Source organism: Lathyrus oleraceus, chromosome 4 (genome assembly GCF_024323335.1).
Source record: "Lathyrus oleraceus cultivar Zhongwan6 chromosome 4, CAAS_Psat_ZW6_1.0, whole genome shotgun sequence".
Classification (NCBI taxonomy): Eukaryota; Viridiplantae; Streptophyta; class Magnoliopsida; order Fabales; family Fabaceae; genus Lathyrus; species Lathyrus oleraceus.
The window spans coordinates 492,817,790-492,834,512 of NC_066582.1; the positions used below are offsets into that span (position 1 = coordinate 492,817,790).

The 16,723-nt window shown below is 35.8% G+C and overlaps 1 protein-coding gene across 4 annotated transcripts in view; it reads left to right on the top strand.

Annotated features, from left to right (window-relative positions):
• Nucleotides 1-15,693, top strand: part of LOC127076635 (uncharacterized) — a 41,257-nt gene extending 25,564 nt beyond the window's left edge. Inside the window, exons 15-26 of one of the 4 annotated variants that reach the window (XM_051018340.1) lie at nucleotides 2,137-2,232; nucleotides 6,124-6,353; nucleotides 6,698-10,184; nucleotides 10,293-10,370; nucleotides 10,481-10,561; nucleotides 12,283-12,354; nucleotides 12,435-12,540; nucleotides 12,708-12,762; nucleotides 12,911-13,039; nucleotides 13,132-13,249; nucleotides 14,678-14,760; nucleotides 14,938-15,693. In XM_051018340.1, the coding sequence (XP_050874297.1) occupies nucleotides 2,137-2,232; nucleotides 6,124-6,353; nucleotides 6,698-10,184; nucleotides 10,293-10,370; nucleotides 10,481-10,561; nucleotides 12,283-12,354; nucleotides 12,435-12,540; nucleotides 12,708-12,762; nucleotides 12,911-13,039; nucleotides 13,132-13,249; nucleotides 14,678-14,760; nucleotides 14,938-15,346 (4,944 nt within the window). In that variant the 3' untranslated portion in view covers nucleotides 15,347-15,693. Of the gene's footprint in view, nucleotides 1-2,136; nucleotides 2,233-6,123; nucleotides 6,354-6,697; nucleotides 10,185-10,292; nucleotides 10,371-10,480; nucleotides 10,562-12,282; nucleotides 12,355-12,434; nucleotides 12,541-12,707; nucleotides 12,763-12,910; nucleotides 13,040-13,131; nucleotides 13,250-14,677; nucleotides 14,761-14,928 lie in introns of all 4 variants that reach the window. The other 3 variants (XM_051018341.1, XM_051018339.1, XM_051018342.1) reach the window with 3 other exon arrangements.
• Nucleotides 15,694-16,723: the final 1,030 nt, after the last annotated feature.

Genomic DNA, 16,723 nt, shown 5'->3' on the forward strand with positions numbered 1-16,723 from the left:
GTACCACTAAGCAGGACTTCAGAAGAAGCCTGTGATTTGACAAGACAAAACTGAGGATGAAAGTTTTTGGTGATGTGAGGTATAAGAAGTAAATTGTGTAGAGTGAGAGATGTGTTGGGGCAAATGAGGTAAAGGAAGTTGCATGGAACCTACTGAGTTAATAGTCAAACCTTGGCCATTTCCCATAAACACCTGATCAGATCCAGGCAGAGAAACAAAGTCAGACATGTTGGAAGCATCAGGCGTAACACGATGAGACGCACCTGAGCCAGGATACCGCCACTGATTGTTGAAGCTTGGATCTGAACCAGTGAGATAAGCCTGAGGATGTGGAGGTGTGTTGTCTAGGAGCAGCTGAGTAGCCAAATGATGGTGGATAGGGAGGTCTTGCAGTCATCATAAAAGGGTTGAAGGAAGCTCTCTGTGGTTGAGAGGAGTGTGAGTATATGTGGTAGCAGATAGAGGCATCATGTCCAGGCTTATGACATAGTTGACACTGAATTCTCCCAAAACGACCCCCTCCACAGCTAAATCGACCACCTCCCCGACCAAATCGACCACCTCTTGAGCTGTAGCCATGGTTTCCAGCATTTGCAGTAACATGACTAGTACCAGTAGGAAAATCAGGGCTAGATTCGGTACTATCAACGAAAGTCTCAAACATGAGCGGTGACGAAAACGATGGAGCGTGCGTTAGATTCACTGATACAAGCTCGATGATAACCGATTTTCTGTTCTTAGTCGCGATTCATGCGCAAGCACAAACGACTCAAGTTCATCAAGCGAACATAGATCCTCCTTACTAATGACAGCAACAACAATAGGATCATATGCCTCAGGAAGCGCATCCAAAACAATTTCAATTAGGTTACGAAGAGGAACGGGATCTCCAATTGAAATCAAGGATTCACAGGTTTCGCGAACACGAATCACAAATTCCTCTATCGTTCGTGATCCTTTCGTGAGATTTCGCAACTCAGAGCGAAGTTGCCTCACTTTTGTCGTGAGCAACGTATTGAAGTACCGATGGATCTCAGACCATACCTGCCATGAATGTGTGCAATCCACAAGCTTCGGAAGAAGCAGATTGTAGATGGTAGAGAGAAGCCAGGTGCAAATGAGAGCATCTTGTTGCTCCAGTCAAGATACTCTAGATTTACACCTCTAGTTGCAGTATCGGCACATGGTGCAAAGCGCTGAGGAGTCGAAGCTGCAGTGACAAATTTCTGAAGTTTGTGGCCACAAATAACTCCATCAATTTGCTGCTTCCATTGTTTGAAGTTCTTGTCATTAAGTTTCACAGAGGTGAGATGCGAAAGTTTGACATGAGAAAAGGGAAACGAACCCTCAGTGGTGAACGGAGAACGATTCTCCATGGATGCAGGTTACAGGATCGAAAAAGAAGCTCTAGATACCATGATAGAAATAGAGAATTCAGTTAGAATCAGATCAAAATTTCATATTGTATTCATTGTTCCTAAAATGAGTACATAGTTCTCTTTATATAGAGATAGGAAATGAGTAACTAACTTACAGCTCAGCAGAATTAGTTACAGATTAGTAATTAGGAAATAATACAAACTAAGTATTTTCTAACTATCTCTAACAATATGAAATCCCTATATTTAGCTCCTAGATACTATTCACATGCTTCCTAACACTTCCACTCAAAGTGAGTGGTGACGTCTCTAAATAAATTTTTCTTTCTAATGAAATGTCAAGTCATCCTTGCATGCATTTAAGGCAATGTCCAATGTAGCTTGACAACTTTTTGAATTAATGTTCGTGATTACTTGCTACTTTATGACAAGGGCATTAGAATAAATTGGGTAGGGAGCATAAGAATATCACAATTTTTCTTGTTACTATATTTACATAATCGTTGTTAACTTGTATACAATAAATTTAGACACTATTTGTTTACATACTTTCTGACATCATGCATTTGATGAATACTAATATTTATTTATGCTTTGCATGTTCGAAACATTGCTCATGTGTATTGATAATATGTAATTTTCAGACATTGATCTTTGTGACCTGCACACTTCCCTTGCACTGTGTCTTTGTTGAATGATTTGTTTGTCTACAAATTTCCTAGTTGTTGGTTATTCTTAATTCTTCCATGTCTATCAGGATGCTCACAATTCACTCATTCGTGCTCGTGCTGCCTTGAAGTATATTGTGCTAGCTCTTTCTGGGCATGTGGACGACATATTGGGAAAATATAAGGTACTCATTTACTCCATACGAGAGTAATAACTACTGCTCTCTTCCTTTTTTATTCTCATTCTTGTAATACTTTTGATTTGTTCTATTGAAGTGTCTAAACAGTGCAGAATTTAAGCTATAGTAGACGGGGTCTCAGGGATTGATTTGTTCTCATACACTTTTAGTTGAGAGCAAATGAATGATTTATATCTTTCGCAACCTATACTTAACAGCACTTTGGGCCTGCAATGTGGACAGGGAATAGGCCCATAGTACATTTGCTTGAAATTGAACTTTTTTATTTAAAAAATGGGGGAACAAGGATCTAACTAACTATACCCCATAGTAATAGAGACTATGATACCATGTCATGAAACTACTATTTTTCGAAAAGCTTACGCTGTCACGTGAAAGTACATGGATGTTCTTATATTTACATATTTTAATCCCTTAAATAGCCCCTCATGCAAGAACCCATTGATTTTGAAGTGTTAATTATGCAGGGGTTTTTTCTTCCTTGTTTTGAAACTTGCCATGACAATGATTTCTTTTGTATTATGGCTTTTACCACAGTAATGTTGACCATAAATCAAACCATCATGTTGACCATAAATCAAATGGTTTCAGGGGTTGGACTTCACTTGCCTGAATATGGTTCTGTTTTTTGTGCTTGTGGTAGTAATTTTTATACAATTGTTTCACCATGATATTAAGTATTTTGATTTAAGTTTTTTTTTGGTCCTAATAGGTGGAATATAATAGGCCACACTCTTCTACTTTTATCAATAGTGGATGAGTATCGGCACAAAAGAGTAATATGACCAGCTGTTTCATTTATGTCCTAGTTGATCCTAGTTCGGCATTATAAGTTTACTCCATTGAATACTGCATGGTTTATTCGCTTCACATATCGATTTTCTTTCCTATGTGTTCTAGTCTAAATGAGAATACTAGTATATACTGTTCATATGTTATGATATGAATGTACCACACCTATTATACGTTAATTATAAATAATACGGGAGGTAAGCAAGGATCAAATTCCTTATTACTGGGAGCCACCCTAGTATATTTGGGATTTTGGTGGAGATGAATGATATCTGTTTGAAAAGATTCACATTCTTGAAGTTGTTACTCTTTCTCTTGATGAACTAGATTTGGAGATGGTTATTTTGCTAATGACGGGAAAAAGAAATATGATATTGACACTGTTGATGTGTGATATTCAGAATCATGCTTTGATCTTGTGATGTTGATTGCTAAATAATTTATGGATCATGGTTTTTAGTGAGATGTTTGTTTTCATGTTGAACAATTTAATCCTTTTCTATGTATATGATTTATGATAATTTTTGTTTTTAATCTTTTCTGCAATTAGGTCACATCGAAATAACTATTGTAAATTCTTAAAATTTATATCGAACCCATACCTAGACTCTTTTCAAATTCTGTACTTGTATATGTGTAACTTGAGAACTAGGTGAAACTTTTAAAGGGGGAGTATTGTTAGATAGCCCATATGTTAGTTAAATAATGTTTTCACATTTGATGCAGTAAGACATGAAACTGTACTTATAAGTGGACATTCTTTATCTTACAAGTCGGATGGTTTTGTAATGGTTGAGATAGGTCCAACCCAAAATTCTAACATGGTATCAGAGTTTAAAGATATGTTGTGTCACCTGGTATCGGACTCCTCGAATCACGCATCAAATGTCCAGTTCTAGTTCTGAGTGTGAGGGTGTGTTAAGAGTCCTACATTAGTACATTGAATGAGGTAAGGCAGAAAACTATGTTTATAAACGGGGACAATATTCACCTTACAAGTTGGTTTTATAAGAGCTTAGTTGGGTCTAACTCAAAATTCTAAGATGGTATTTGAGCTTATCTAAGATCCGTTGGTCCACCCGCTTTAGACCAATCCGGTTACGCTCCAAATGTCCAGACTTGCTTGTGAGCGGATGTGTTAAGAGTCCCGCATTAGATGAGATAAGGCCTGGACATTGTGTTTTTAAGTAGGAGCACTCCTCATCTTACAAATCGTTTTTGGAAGGGTTGAGTTAAGCTACTCAAAATTCTAAAAGTTGCAAATAGTTAGGTAGTACAACAGTAGACCTCAGATAGTTAAAGTGGGCAGGGTAGGATACCATAATATTTAAATAGACGATGAGAGGAAAAAACGTCTAGCTATTCAAGAAAGAACTGGGGCCTTGGGGGTTAGAGAGGTCCAGAGTGTAGACCCTCAAAGTAAGGTATAGCTGTATTCTAGGCTGTCTGTAGCTGCATTATAAGGAGGAACTATAACGGGGGAGCAGTGCAGGGGTAGTCTCCTCCACATGGGCCAGTGCGGTGTGAAATTGAGTCGCGGCGGTCACGTGGCATTTCATGCATTTCGTAGTGCATATCGCCCACACCGGCATAGTTTATGAAAATGCCAAAAAAAGGATTTATCACTGTTGATTACTTCCGGCCAGATCTGTGCTTAGTGAGGAGCTTGTTATGTTTATGTGGCAGCAATTTGTGTGTATTTGCTGTCTCTAATGTTTCCAAGCTAGGTTTAGAGAGTAAAAGGCCCTTGAAGCCCACTGCAGAATAAATGTTACTTAAAAAGCACTATCAATCTAATTGGGCTTTAGGCCACTTATTCTTTTAGAATAAAAAAGTAGTAAACCAATAATGAAATAGCATAATAAGAATTTCATGAAAAATATATTTCTTACAAAAAAAAAAAATTATAAATTAATAATTCTTAGAATTTGGGTTGGGTCTATCAACCCTACAAAACTGCCTTGTAAGGTGAGGGTTGCCCAAGTTTTATAAACACTACTCATGCTATTTCTTTAAGCAATGAGACTAAACCCAACACAATATAGGTGTTGGAGGCTGCTATGAAGGTAAGCCCAATGCCGCGATTCGGTGACTAGTGGCGTCCAATAATAGGCTCTGATACCATCTTAGAATGTAACTCAACCCTATAAAACCGGCTTGTAAGGTTAGGATTGTACCCACTCATAAACGCTACACATGTCATATTTCTAAGCAATGTGGGACTAAATCCACCTCTTCAAACCGAACACAATGTAGGTGTTAGAGGTTGCAATGAAGGCATGCCCATTGCGGCAATTAGGTGACTAGGGGCGGACCTCAATGAAGGCAAAATTTCTAATAATCAAATAAAACAGAACATCAAATCTCATTAACTTAACATTTTGTGTTTAGCTATATTTATAAAAAAAATTACATATATTTAGTACAAAATATTTAGATATATACTAGTATAGTAATAATTTCACATGCCATCAAGACGTGTTAAAATTAACGTCAACAGTAAACTTGCATTTAACACTAATCTTGATGTCTTGATGGCATATGAAATGATTATAGAATAATGTCAAAATTTATATATATGATATATATAATAGTAACTTTCAATTCAACAGTTGATTTTGAAAAATATTTAATCTGATGTAATGTTATGGATGATGTAATGTTATGGGGTAAGTGTAACTCTTGGTGTAACTTTGTTCTTAAAAGTGAATCTTCAAAACAATTATGTCTCATGGTCCCTTAAACAGAAGAGTACTGCATCGACTAGAGAACCTCCTGTAAGGGGTCTTAATCCTACTTGAACACTTGCGATGTGTTAGTAGTTATATTTTCTTTGCTTACGTGTTCTCTCTTACTTTTTGGAGAGAATAGATGAATTTCTTTGTCAACAGATTAGTTTAAATCGTTGTTCTACAGTTCAAGTTACATAGTCAGTTTTGTGGAAGAAACATCCATCTGGTTTGTATAACTCTTTTGGGGATATATTGGTTCAGCTCTTCATTTGTTAAGGTTGCACCTTTAATTTTTCTGAAAAAACAAAGAAGTGAGTCAAATAATGTTCTTTTTTTTTATGTGCCTTTACAGGAAGTTAAACACAGAATCCTCTTTCTTGTGGAGATGCTGGAGCCTTTTCTTGATCCTGCTATTGCTGTATCAAAAAGCAAAATAGCTTTTGGGGATCTATCTTCTTCATTCCCCGAAAAGCAGGAGCACAATTGCATGATTGCTCTAAATATCATCCGTGCTGCAGTACAAAAGCCAGCTGTTCTTCCTTCTTTGGAATCAGAGTGGAGACATGGGTCTGTGACTCCTAGGTAATGCACGGGGTCACATATCTGAGCCACATTATTTGTTTTTTGGGATCATTATGCAGTTTTTTTTCATTTATATATGCAATGAAGTACTAAGTATATGTTGTTGATCTTTTCACATTCTAACTGGACCAAGAATGAATCATATTATAGCTAAATATTCGATGCCAAAATAAAGTGCATTTGGATCCTTATTTGATTATTATAAATTAATGTTAAATGATGACTTTAAACTAGTATACACGTTTCTTGTACATTCATCTGGTAAAACATGACAATTTGTCAGAACCTAGCTAGATTTCTTTTGTTGTTTTACAGCTTTTACTATTTTTTTTTTCTTTCTGTAGTGTGCTTCTCTCGATACTGGAACCACACATGTTACTGCCACCTGATGTTGACCTTTGCAAATCTGTTTTAAAACCAACTGAAAATGAAGCTGCATCTGTTTCACTTCTTTCTTCTGGAGTTAACGGAGGAGGTACTTTTTCCAAGTTCAATAGTCAAGATGAGTCTGATGGCAAAACCGAGGTACCGGAAACAGCAGGAAGATCTGATTTCGTTGAAGACCGTAATCTACTTTTTGCTCCACCAGAATTGCAGGGTATTTCATTGAGAAGCAATTCTAATGTTCCTAACCTTAATAGCTCTGTTTCTCGCGATGCGGATGTGAGACTGGAATCCAAACATGTGGTGGATAAACATTCCACCCATCGTTTTCTATCGAATGTTCTTATAGATTCCGGCCTTGGTTTTGAATACTTCAACCTGCAGGCAGATTATTTTCAACTTTTAAACTATCATGACTGTGAGCTTCGTGCTTCTGAGTTTAGGCGCTTGGCTTTAGATTTGCATTCTCAGAATGAAATCACTGTTGAAACTCATGATGCTGCTATTGATGCTTTTTTGTTGGCAGCAGAATGCCATGTAAACCCTTATTTTATGTTTTCTATTGGAGCCTCTTCAAAACATCCAGACCTTTTGAACCTAAAGGAAGTTAAAACCGAGCAGTCTCATGCTAATGTGGATGCAAAAGGGGCTTTTGGAAAAAATAAACCTAACTTAGAAACAATAGCGCATATAGAGAGAAAAAGAGATAAACTTGTTTTTCATATTCTGCTTGAGGCTGCAGAGTTAGATAGGAAGTATTATTTAAGAGTATCTGATGGTGAAAGTGGCTCTTATTATTCTGAGGGTTTTGATGAACAGGTTATCAAGATGTCTTCTCATGATGAGCAACATGCAGATGCTTTAACCTTAGTTAGACAAAACCAAGCTCTACTCTGTAACTTTTTGATCAATCGTTTGCAGAGAGACCAAATTTCAATGCATGAAATTCTCCTGCAAAGCCTTGTGTATTTTTTGCACACTGGCACTAAACTATTTTGCCCTCCAGAAAGTGTGATCGATATCATTCTAAAATATGCTGAAGACTTGAACAAGATGCTGGCATCTTTTCATCATGAGCCGAAGGAAGGTAATTTGCATTTGGCAGAAGAAAGAGCACGTGGAGTAGAACGACGTTGGTTACTGTTAAAACAATTGGTTATTGCATCAAGCAATGGAGGTGAAGAGGAAAACTTTGGAACTAGCATCCAAAGTGGTTACCTCTGTGGAAATTTAATTCCCCCTTCAGCATGGATGCAGAGAATTTCTCATTTTTCTTGTTCTGTGTACCCTTTGGTTCGATTTCTAGGGTGGATGGCAGTATCTCGTAATGCCAAACAATATATGAAAGACCAAATTTTCCTTGCATCTGATCTGTCTCAGATGACATATTTACTTTCCATTTTTGCTGATGATCTTGCAGTTGTTGATAATGTGATCAATAAAAAATATGAAGAGGTTAAGATTGAAGATTCACAGGTTGAACATAGTTCCTCAGCCAAGAAAGAATTTGAGCGAGGCAACCAATATCATGAAGAGCAATCTTTTTCTGCAGTCTACCCTGAACTCTGGAAGTTCTTTCCAAATATGAAAGGGAAGTTTGAATCTTTTGGAGAAGCCATTTTAGAGGCTGTTGGTTTGCAGCTAAGGTCTGTATCTTCCACTCTTGTGCCTGATGTTTTGTGTTGGCTTTCCGAGCTGTGTTCATGGCCATTTTCTTTCACTTCTCCGATTGGTAATGATAATTTGAAAGGTTATAATGCAAAGAATGCCAGAACAATAATCCTTTTTATACTTGAAGCTATTATAGTTGAGCACATGGAAGCCGTGGTTCCCGAGACACCTAAGTTGGTGCATGTGCTTGTGTCACTTTCAAGTTCTTCATACTGTGATGTGCCATTTCTTGATTCTGTGTTACGTTTGTTGAAACCAATTATTTCTTATTCTTTGTCCAAGGTCTCTCATGATGAAAGGTTATTAGAAGTTGATTCCTGTCTTAACTTTGAGGAATTATGCTTTAGTGTTCTATTAAGTAAAATCAAACAGAAAGATAAAGAATACAATGTAGCCCTGGGTATTTTTATTTTGGCTTCAATTTTCCCTGACTTATCTATTCAATTTAGAAGGGACTTTTTGCAGTCTTTATTAAGTTTGGTGAACTTTACTGATTCAGAGCCAACAGCTTCTCTCTATGATTATCTCAGTGCGTTTCAATGTGTTATGGATAATTGCAGATTACTATTAGTGAATGCATTAACATCATTTGGTGTTATTCCTCTTCAGTTGCCTCCTTTTCCTTGTGCAAATGTGTGTGGGCTTTCTGATGATAACATACCAAATCCATGGTTTCTTAGTGATATATGTCACCATTCTTTTGAGAGTGATGTCCATAATGTAGAACATACCGATAACAATTCTACTGCTGCTGATGATCGTTGTCATTTTCCTTCTAAAGATTTAGAAGGGTTTTCTAAAGACATAGAGGTTCTCATATCTGAACTTACTCCAGCTATTGAACGTTGTTGGAACCTTCATCATCAGATAAGCAGAAAACTGACAATATCATCAGCAGAGTGTTTTGTCTTCTCAAAATGTTTGACATCGGTTTCTCCAAAATTTCATAAATTTGAAGATGATGATCAAGTTTCTTCACCGGCTAAGTCATCTGACCTGTTTTCTCTTCATTGGAGAATTGGTGTTCAAGGCCTCTCTGAATTGATTACCGTCCTCCAAGAAAGCAGTTGCTGGGAAGTTTCTTGTTTGATGCTTGATTGTCTACTTGGAATGCCGTATAGCTTTTCCCTGGATAATGTGGTAGGCATTATATGTTCTTCCATAAAGAAAGTTGCCTGCAATGCACCTAAAATCTCTTGGCGTTTGCGGAGCGATAAATGGCTGTCTTATTTGACTGCCAGAGGCATCTATAACAGTCGAGAAAGCGAGGTTCCTCTCACAGATCTATTTTGTACACTCCTAGGACACGCAGAACCTGAACAACGTATTATAGCAGTTAAACATTTGGGAAGACTTCTTGGTCAGTGTATGAATGGTGAAAGAGTACCGATAAATTTTAGAATTTGCACCGACTTTGTTCCAAATAAGTTAGTTTTATCTGTTCCTGATTATGTTCTATCTCAGCTGGTTTCAAATACTTGGGATGAGGTTGTTGTGCTGGCATCATCTGATACATCATTACAAATAAGGGTTCATGCAATGATTCTTCTTTCAAATTATATACCATTTGCTGAGCGCCATTATTTACAATCTCTTCTTGTAGCAGCTGATAGCCTTTGTTGTTTGCGTAGTACACAACCATCACATGATGGTTCTATCCGTCAACTTTCATTGGCAGTTATTGCTTATGCATGTCTTTGTTCACCACCCGAAGATATTTCTTTGATTCCTCAAACTGTATGGGAAAATGTTGAAACTTTAGCGTCCACAAAATGTACCTATACATCTTCATCCTCGTCATATCTGTATGAAATGGTTATTATAACTTTGGGTTGTGTTCTGCATGCTTTTAACTTTAAAATTTTGGTTTCTATTTCTTTTCTAGATGGAAATCTTGGAGACCTCGAAAAGAGGACGTGTCAAGTTCTATGTAGACTGAGAGACGGAGATGAGGACAAAGAGGTATCTTCTACAATGAAACTAGTCACTCGTACCGATTAAGATAAACCATATATTAGTATTTTTTGCTTGTTCTTATCGCATAACAAATTCCTAAATTATGCTTGTGTAAGGCCCTTAAAGAAGTACTTTCTTCGAATTCTTCAAAGCAGTATGATCCTGATTTTGCTATCACGCGTGAATCTGTGCTCCAGGTAATATTCTTCAAACTATCACATCATCTTTTCAAATTTGTGGAAATCCAATTTTTGTTTGTGTTGAAATCTGCTATTGTTAGACCTCTTGTAAAAAATATTTATAAGAGGAGAGGAAGAAATTAATGTTGGGAGTAGGCAGTTATTTATTTTATTAGCAGTTACTGTTTTATTATAAGGATTTAATTCATATGCACTGACAATTTAAAAATACTTTACACTGTCAAGTAACACAACAGTTAGATTTTTAAAAATGTTAGACTTTTATTTTCACCACCTTAAAAGTAATCCATATGAATGGTTGTGAAGAACTGCCACTAAAAAACTTTTGACATTGATAGTGCATAGCAGTTAAATTCTTTTTATAATTAACAATTAGTAGCAGTTATGTATGGTGTGTGAATAAAATAAGGAAACCGGAGGTTAGAGGGTTATCCTGAAAATATTTGAGTGGTTAATTGGAAAGGGAGAGATCCAAGACTCTCAAGATTTTTGTTATCTGGGTAACATTTCAATTCTGTAACAGTGTGTGTGTGTGTTTGTACTCTGTACTCTGTCTCTGATTGAGATCTTTTCTCCAGTGAATATTCAATAAACTTCTAAATACATTCTTGATACCATGCAGCATATTTGTGATCGATCACATAGCTCTATTTTGTGACTGATGCCAGCATCAGGTCACATGTGAACCTATGAGTATGGTTTCTAATTAGTTTATTGACATGCAATCACTGTGCCCTGCCTAGGAATGTAGACACCCAAGTGAATAGACACACTTCTTTTTGTTTGGTTGATTATGATATGTTTTTGTCTATTTGTATACAGCTCTTACACTTTCTAAAGTTCACGAAAAATTATATAGTTTTTCTTTCTTCTTTACTTTAATTAGGGAGTTTCACACTTTATAAATTGCCAATATTTGTTGAAACTTCAATTATGTGTAATGTAAGCTTCTAATTGTGAATGTGTCCATTGTCATGAACAAGATCAACGTGTACTTCAATTCAGCATTTTATTCGAAGAATGATGGTGGTAATGAAAGACTTATAGACCACTTGGTCATAGAGACTCTCATATACCATGTCATGAGCCAACTATTCAAAAAGCTTAGGTGAAGAAGCATGAATGGTTTAGCATTACATCTCTAACATTGTCTGTGTTTGGATCAGTTTCTTTCGACTATGTTTTGAGGCCTTGTTAGAATTTCTTCTGTACGGGGTTCTTTTCAGACATATTCAAACAACAAATCTAGTTCTATAACTAGCTACAATCTTATGATATTTTTTACTCTTTGTAGTTGTGACAAGCTAACTATCCCGTTAGACTGTTGTGTTAAAACCTATTAAGTATTTTATGATATCTAACGTGTCTCTTCCTATTAGAACCTTTTGTGTTTGAAATGTGCACAAAGCACAGGCCGAACCTGCTTAAATGACCAGGTCTGCTAAAAGCATATGCTGATAGCGGAAGGGCCGTGAATGCTTTTATATTTAACACTGACAGTCTTATCTTTGTCTTGTTACAATAACAGAACAGCCTCAAAAATTTATATCAGAACTTTGCTCTTCCAGTTTATAAATACTTAATTTGGTTTGTTTCATATATGACCATCCTGTGAAACATTACTGGCTTTCCATTGTCACACATTTTACTTGGTCATCATTGTCAAATCATCTGTGACATTTTATTTCATCTTTTTTAACATAATTAATTTGCAATAGGTCCTTGGCAACTTGACAGCAGTTCACTCATACTTTGATGTATTCTCAACAAAAGTTAACCAAGATGATATGGTATGAGAGGTCACTAGCCCTAATAGTTCATTATTTTTAAATCTAATCAGATTTGTTACATATATTTGAATAATTTCTAGGAGCTAGAGGAGGCTAAGTTGGAACTAGACATCATACAGAAGGAACATGCATTACCAGGACAAATGGAGGATTCCAAAGACTGGAATCAAATTCCAAGTGTATCCTGTAAGTTCTTTCTGCTCCATAGAAAATGAAGTTTTCTGCAACTAAAGGCAAAAGTTTTCGTAGCTATTTTGGGGTCATGTGGAAACATTTTATAATTCTTTAGTTGCTGAGAGTCCCCCACCACCCCTCTTCCACTTTACCTATTTTACAAAATGTGAACTTCACAGCCAGCGGAAAGGATGTTTCAAGGCTTGAGCAGATCAGGGAGTGCATTCGTACCATGTTAGTGATTATAAATTTCCTCTTTTCCACTTGGAAGGGAATGATAATTGTTTCCTTCATACACTTGCAGCATTTGTATGTCTGTAGGTATGAAGTGTTTGAAAACTTGTGGCTAAAGTATTTGAAATTTTGTTTTACTTGTTATCAGAGAAAAGTCCAAACTTAAAGAAGATATCCTAGCCCGTAGGCAAAAGAAACTACTTATGAGACATGACCGTCAAAAATATTTGGAAGAAGCAGTTTTACGGGAAGCAGAAATTCTGCAAGAACTTGATAGGTATTAGCTCCTTACTGAAGATTTTTCTGCCTCTTTCAAGTTGTATTTATTTTTTGTATTGACAAACTAAGCAATTTCCAATAAATAATTAGGGAGAGAGTGGCTGAAATGGAGAAAGAGATGGAAAGACAGAAGTTATTAGAAATAGAGCGTGCTAAAACAAGGGAACTGCGTCACAATCTTGATATGGAGAAAGAGAAACAAGCACAGGTAATCACACTTAAAACAGGAGTTTGTTCTCAATTGCGTTATAATTCTATTGATTTCAGAAACATAATTAACTACTAATTTAGTTCTAGTACAAGTGTTGCACTACTAGTACAAGCCTGGTTCATTGAGACTTGCTAAACTTGTGTAAATGCTAGTATGCTACCAGTCAAACTGAATGCAGTTCCATTCATAATTGAACCAAGGAGTTCTTGGTAAAAATTTGTGGCAATTGATCATTGAAAGTTACAAAACACATCCACAATTTCTAAGCTTGAATAACTGCTTTTTAAATTGCTTCACAGAGAGTTGATTATAAATTTATAATCAGTAATAACAATCTTCTCCAGAGAGACAAGATAGATGCATTTTTCCTAGATTTGATGTCACTTGAAAAGAGTGAAAGATTTGTAAATCACTCAAGGATTTTCTTAGCTTGATCGAATAGATAAAACATGATTTACAATTTTCTAACTACAGGAATCTTGGGAAATGGGAAAAAAATTGAAATAAAATTTTAATTATTAACTGCAAATGGACAGTCCCTAAAGTGGATGTTTTTCTGAATAGAAGATACCTTCAACAGTTTTAATAGAGAATATAATGATCTACTTAAAAATGAGTGCTGTCATTGCTTGACCAATAATGCTGAAGAAGTAAAACAAAGCTAGATGATACACTTTAAGCCACATAGAGGATAATCTGTATCAATATCTCAGCAGCACACGAAAGTGGGCACCTGATGAGCAATAAACCTAGTGGGTTGCTCTAAATATAAACTTCCAACAGTTTTTATAGAGAATATAACGATCTACTTAAAAACGAGTGCTGCCATTGCTTGACCAATAATGCTGAAGAAGTAAAGCAAGGCTAGATGATACAGTTTAAGCCACATAGAGGAAAATCTGTATCAATATCTCAGCAGCACACGGAAGTGGGCACCTGATGAGCAATAAGCCTAGTGGGTTGCTCTGTATATAAACTCCCACGAATCACAATGAGAGAGGGATTTGTTGCTGTCAAGTTAATGAAGAGACCAATGACAGGTAACAATCTTAGCAACAATTTGTGCCATTGTATGATACACTTATCGGTTCAATCTATCATTGTCGAATATGGAGTTGGTCCAGCAATCATTACAATCCACTTGGTGGTCTTTAAAGAGGGTGTGGCATTCTTGCAGTAACCCTTTTTTGACATATCACATACTCGCTAGCCTCTGCTACTTCCACAAGGTTTCTTTGTGATATATATTTATTTCTATCTTCTTTCAACAAAGAGCGTTTCTGAAGGAAAAAAATGCAGCATCTTTTCTTTTAGTTGATAATTTAGTTGTATTTTTTTTTAACCTAAAAAGCTTTAAGAAATAGTTTTTTGTTTTTTGTTTTTCTGCTTTGCAGCTTTTGAAATAATACCTCTATTTATATGCAGAGGGAACTTCAGCGTGAAATAGAGCAAGCAGAATCGGGAATTCGGCCTTCTCGGCGTGATTTTCCTTCCTCCACTCACAACAGGTAAGCTGTTAATTAGTTTCCTTGATGAATCTTCAAAGAAAAGTTATCCTTGCCCTGAATGTTCTGGTTACATTTTTTTTCTTGCAATTCTCTTGGAAAGGATAGATGTTATTTCATGGTTTTCTTTATCTTTGGTTTACGCTGTATTGTGGGTTTCTCATCTTGTAGTCGACCTAGGGATAGATTTCGGGAAAGAGACAATGGAAGATCTGGTAATGAAGGGAGCACTAGAGCTGTCACTGGAAGCTTACAGCCTGAAATTCCTTCCACCAATTCATCAATGGCAGCCTCACAAACTATAGTTCTCTCTGGCTCGCGGACATTTTCAGGCCAGATGCCAACTATCTTACAGTCGCGTGACCGACAGGATGACAGTGGCAGCATATACGAAGAGAATATTGATGGAAGCAAGGATTCCGGGGATACCGGCAGCTTTGGAGATCCCGAATTGGCATCAGCATTTGATGGCCCATCTGGTGGATATGGGTCCCAAAGACATAGTTCAAGGGGAAGCAAGTCAAGGCAGCTTGGTGAACGTAGAGAAAGAGAGAACAGACGTGAAGGGAAATGGGAAAGAAAACACTGATACCTCGTTTTCACGTGTATATATACATGTATACAAGCATCACGAATTGTAGTTCTATCACGGGAGACAAGCAAAAACCTTTGGTTAGGAGCTTGGAAAATTCTTTGCAGATCTATGGAGAACTTGTCTCTTTGGATCTGCTTCTTGTTGAACAGTGTTGTAACTTTTTATGGATGGTTAGATTATATGCTTGGGAACTGTCTCCAATATTGTGGATATTTGTCAAATAGATGATTCACATGGCTGCATAAAGGGATGAAGCGAAGCCTTTCAACTATAATAACTAAAATGATATTTGCTTAATCATTAATCTTTCCCTTAAGCATGTAAGCATATGAATTTGATCTTGAGACGGCTTGTTTGATAGGCATATGATCAAGTTATCATATACTATCTCCAATTTCGCTTTGAGAAATTATTTTTTATTACAATATAAATCGTGGCAATGAATCATGTTATTTTTTTTATTATACCCTTAAATATTTATTATTCTCTTTCCTTTGAATTATGTCCATTTGTGTTTTCAATATCATTAATGAAGGACAATTTTGTAAAAAATTTCATAATTTTTTTAATATCATAACTATTATATTTTTTAATACGTGTGAAAAATAAAAAATTAATAATAATAAAAAATGGAGAGTATTTGTTATTATTTTATCGTTAAGATTTTATAACGTCACTTTATCTTATTCAATTCATTTCTTAACATTTTATTGAGAAACATAGAATTAAATTATGTTTTAAAAGATATAAGTTTATTATTACTTGCATAATTAAAAGTTCTAATTTCAACTTGATGCTTTGATAAATCATATTCAATAAATTGTTTTACATAAATGCCTTTTTTTTCATTTTGAACAAGCAAAAGTTTTATTGAATCTCTAAACTAAAACCATAAGATATGCTCCAAGTAGGGAAGTAATACGCAAAGTTCCTTATTCAAATTAAGGAGTAGTCACTAGAAGGTTTATCAAGTTAATGAATTTCTTTTTCCACTTCTATACCTTCTCACAAATCCTTGATGAAAATAAAAAAAATATCTTTAAATTTCAGAGATGCATCTTCAGATGTACTTATTTTTTACAAAATTTAATACAAACGGATGAGTCAATCCTATTATACTTAATTTTAGTTCGGAGTTGCATCTCCGAAAGTGTATTTGATATATTTCTGATATGTATTTTTGAAAATGGTTCTAATACTTCAAATCAGAAACAGAGACAAATGAGTAAGATCTAGAAAAAACAATTTGACATTAAATTAAAATACTCAACATTACATTGAGAATAGTCAATATAAATTTAACATTATATATCGTTATAAACAGGTAGTTTAGGATGTTGCAACATATTGATAACATCGCCGAGCGATCTT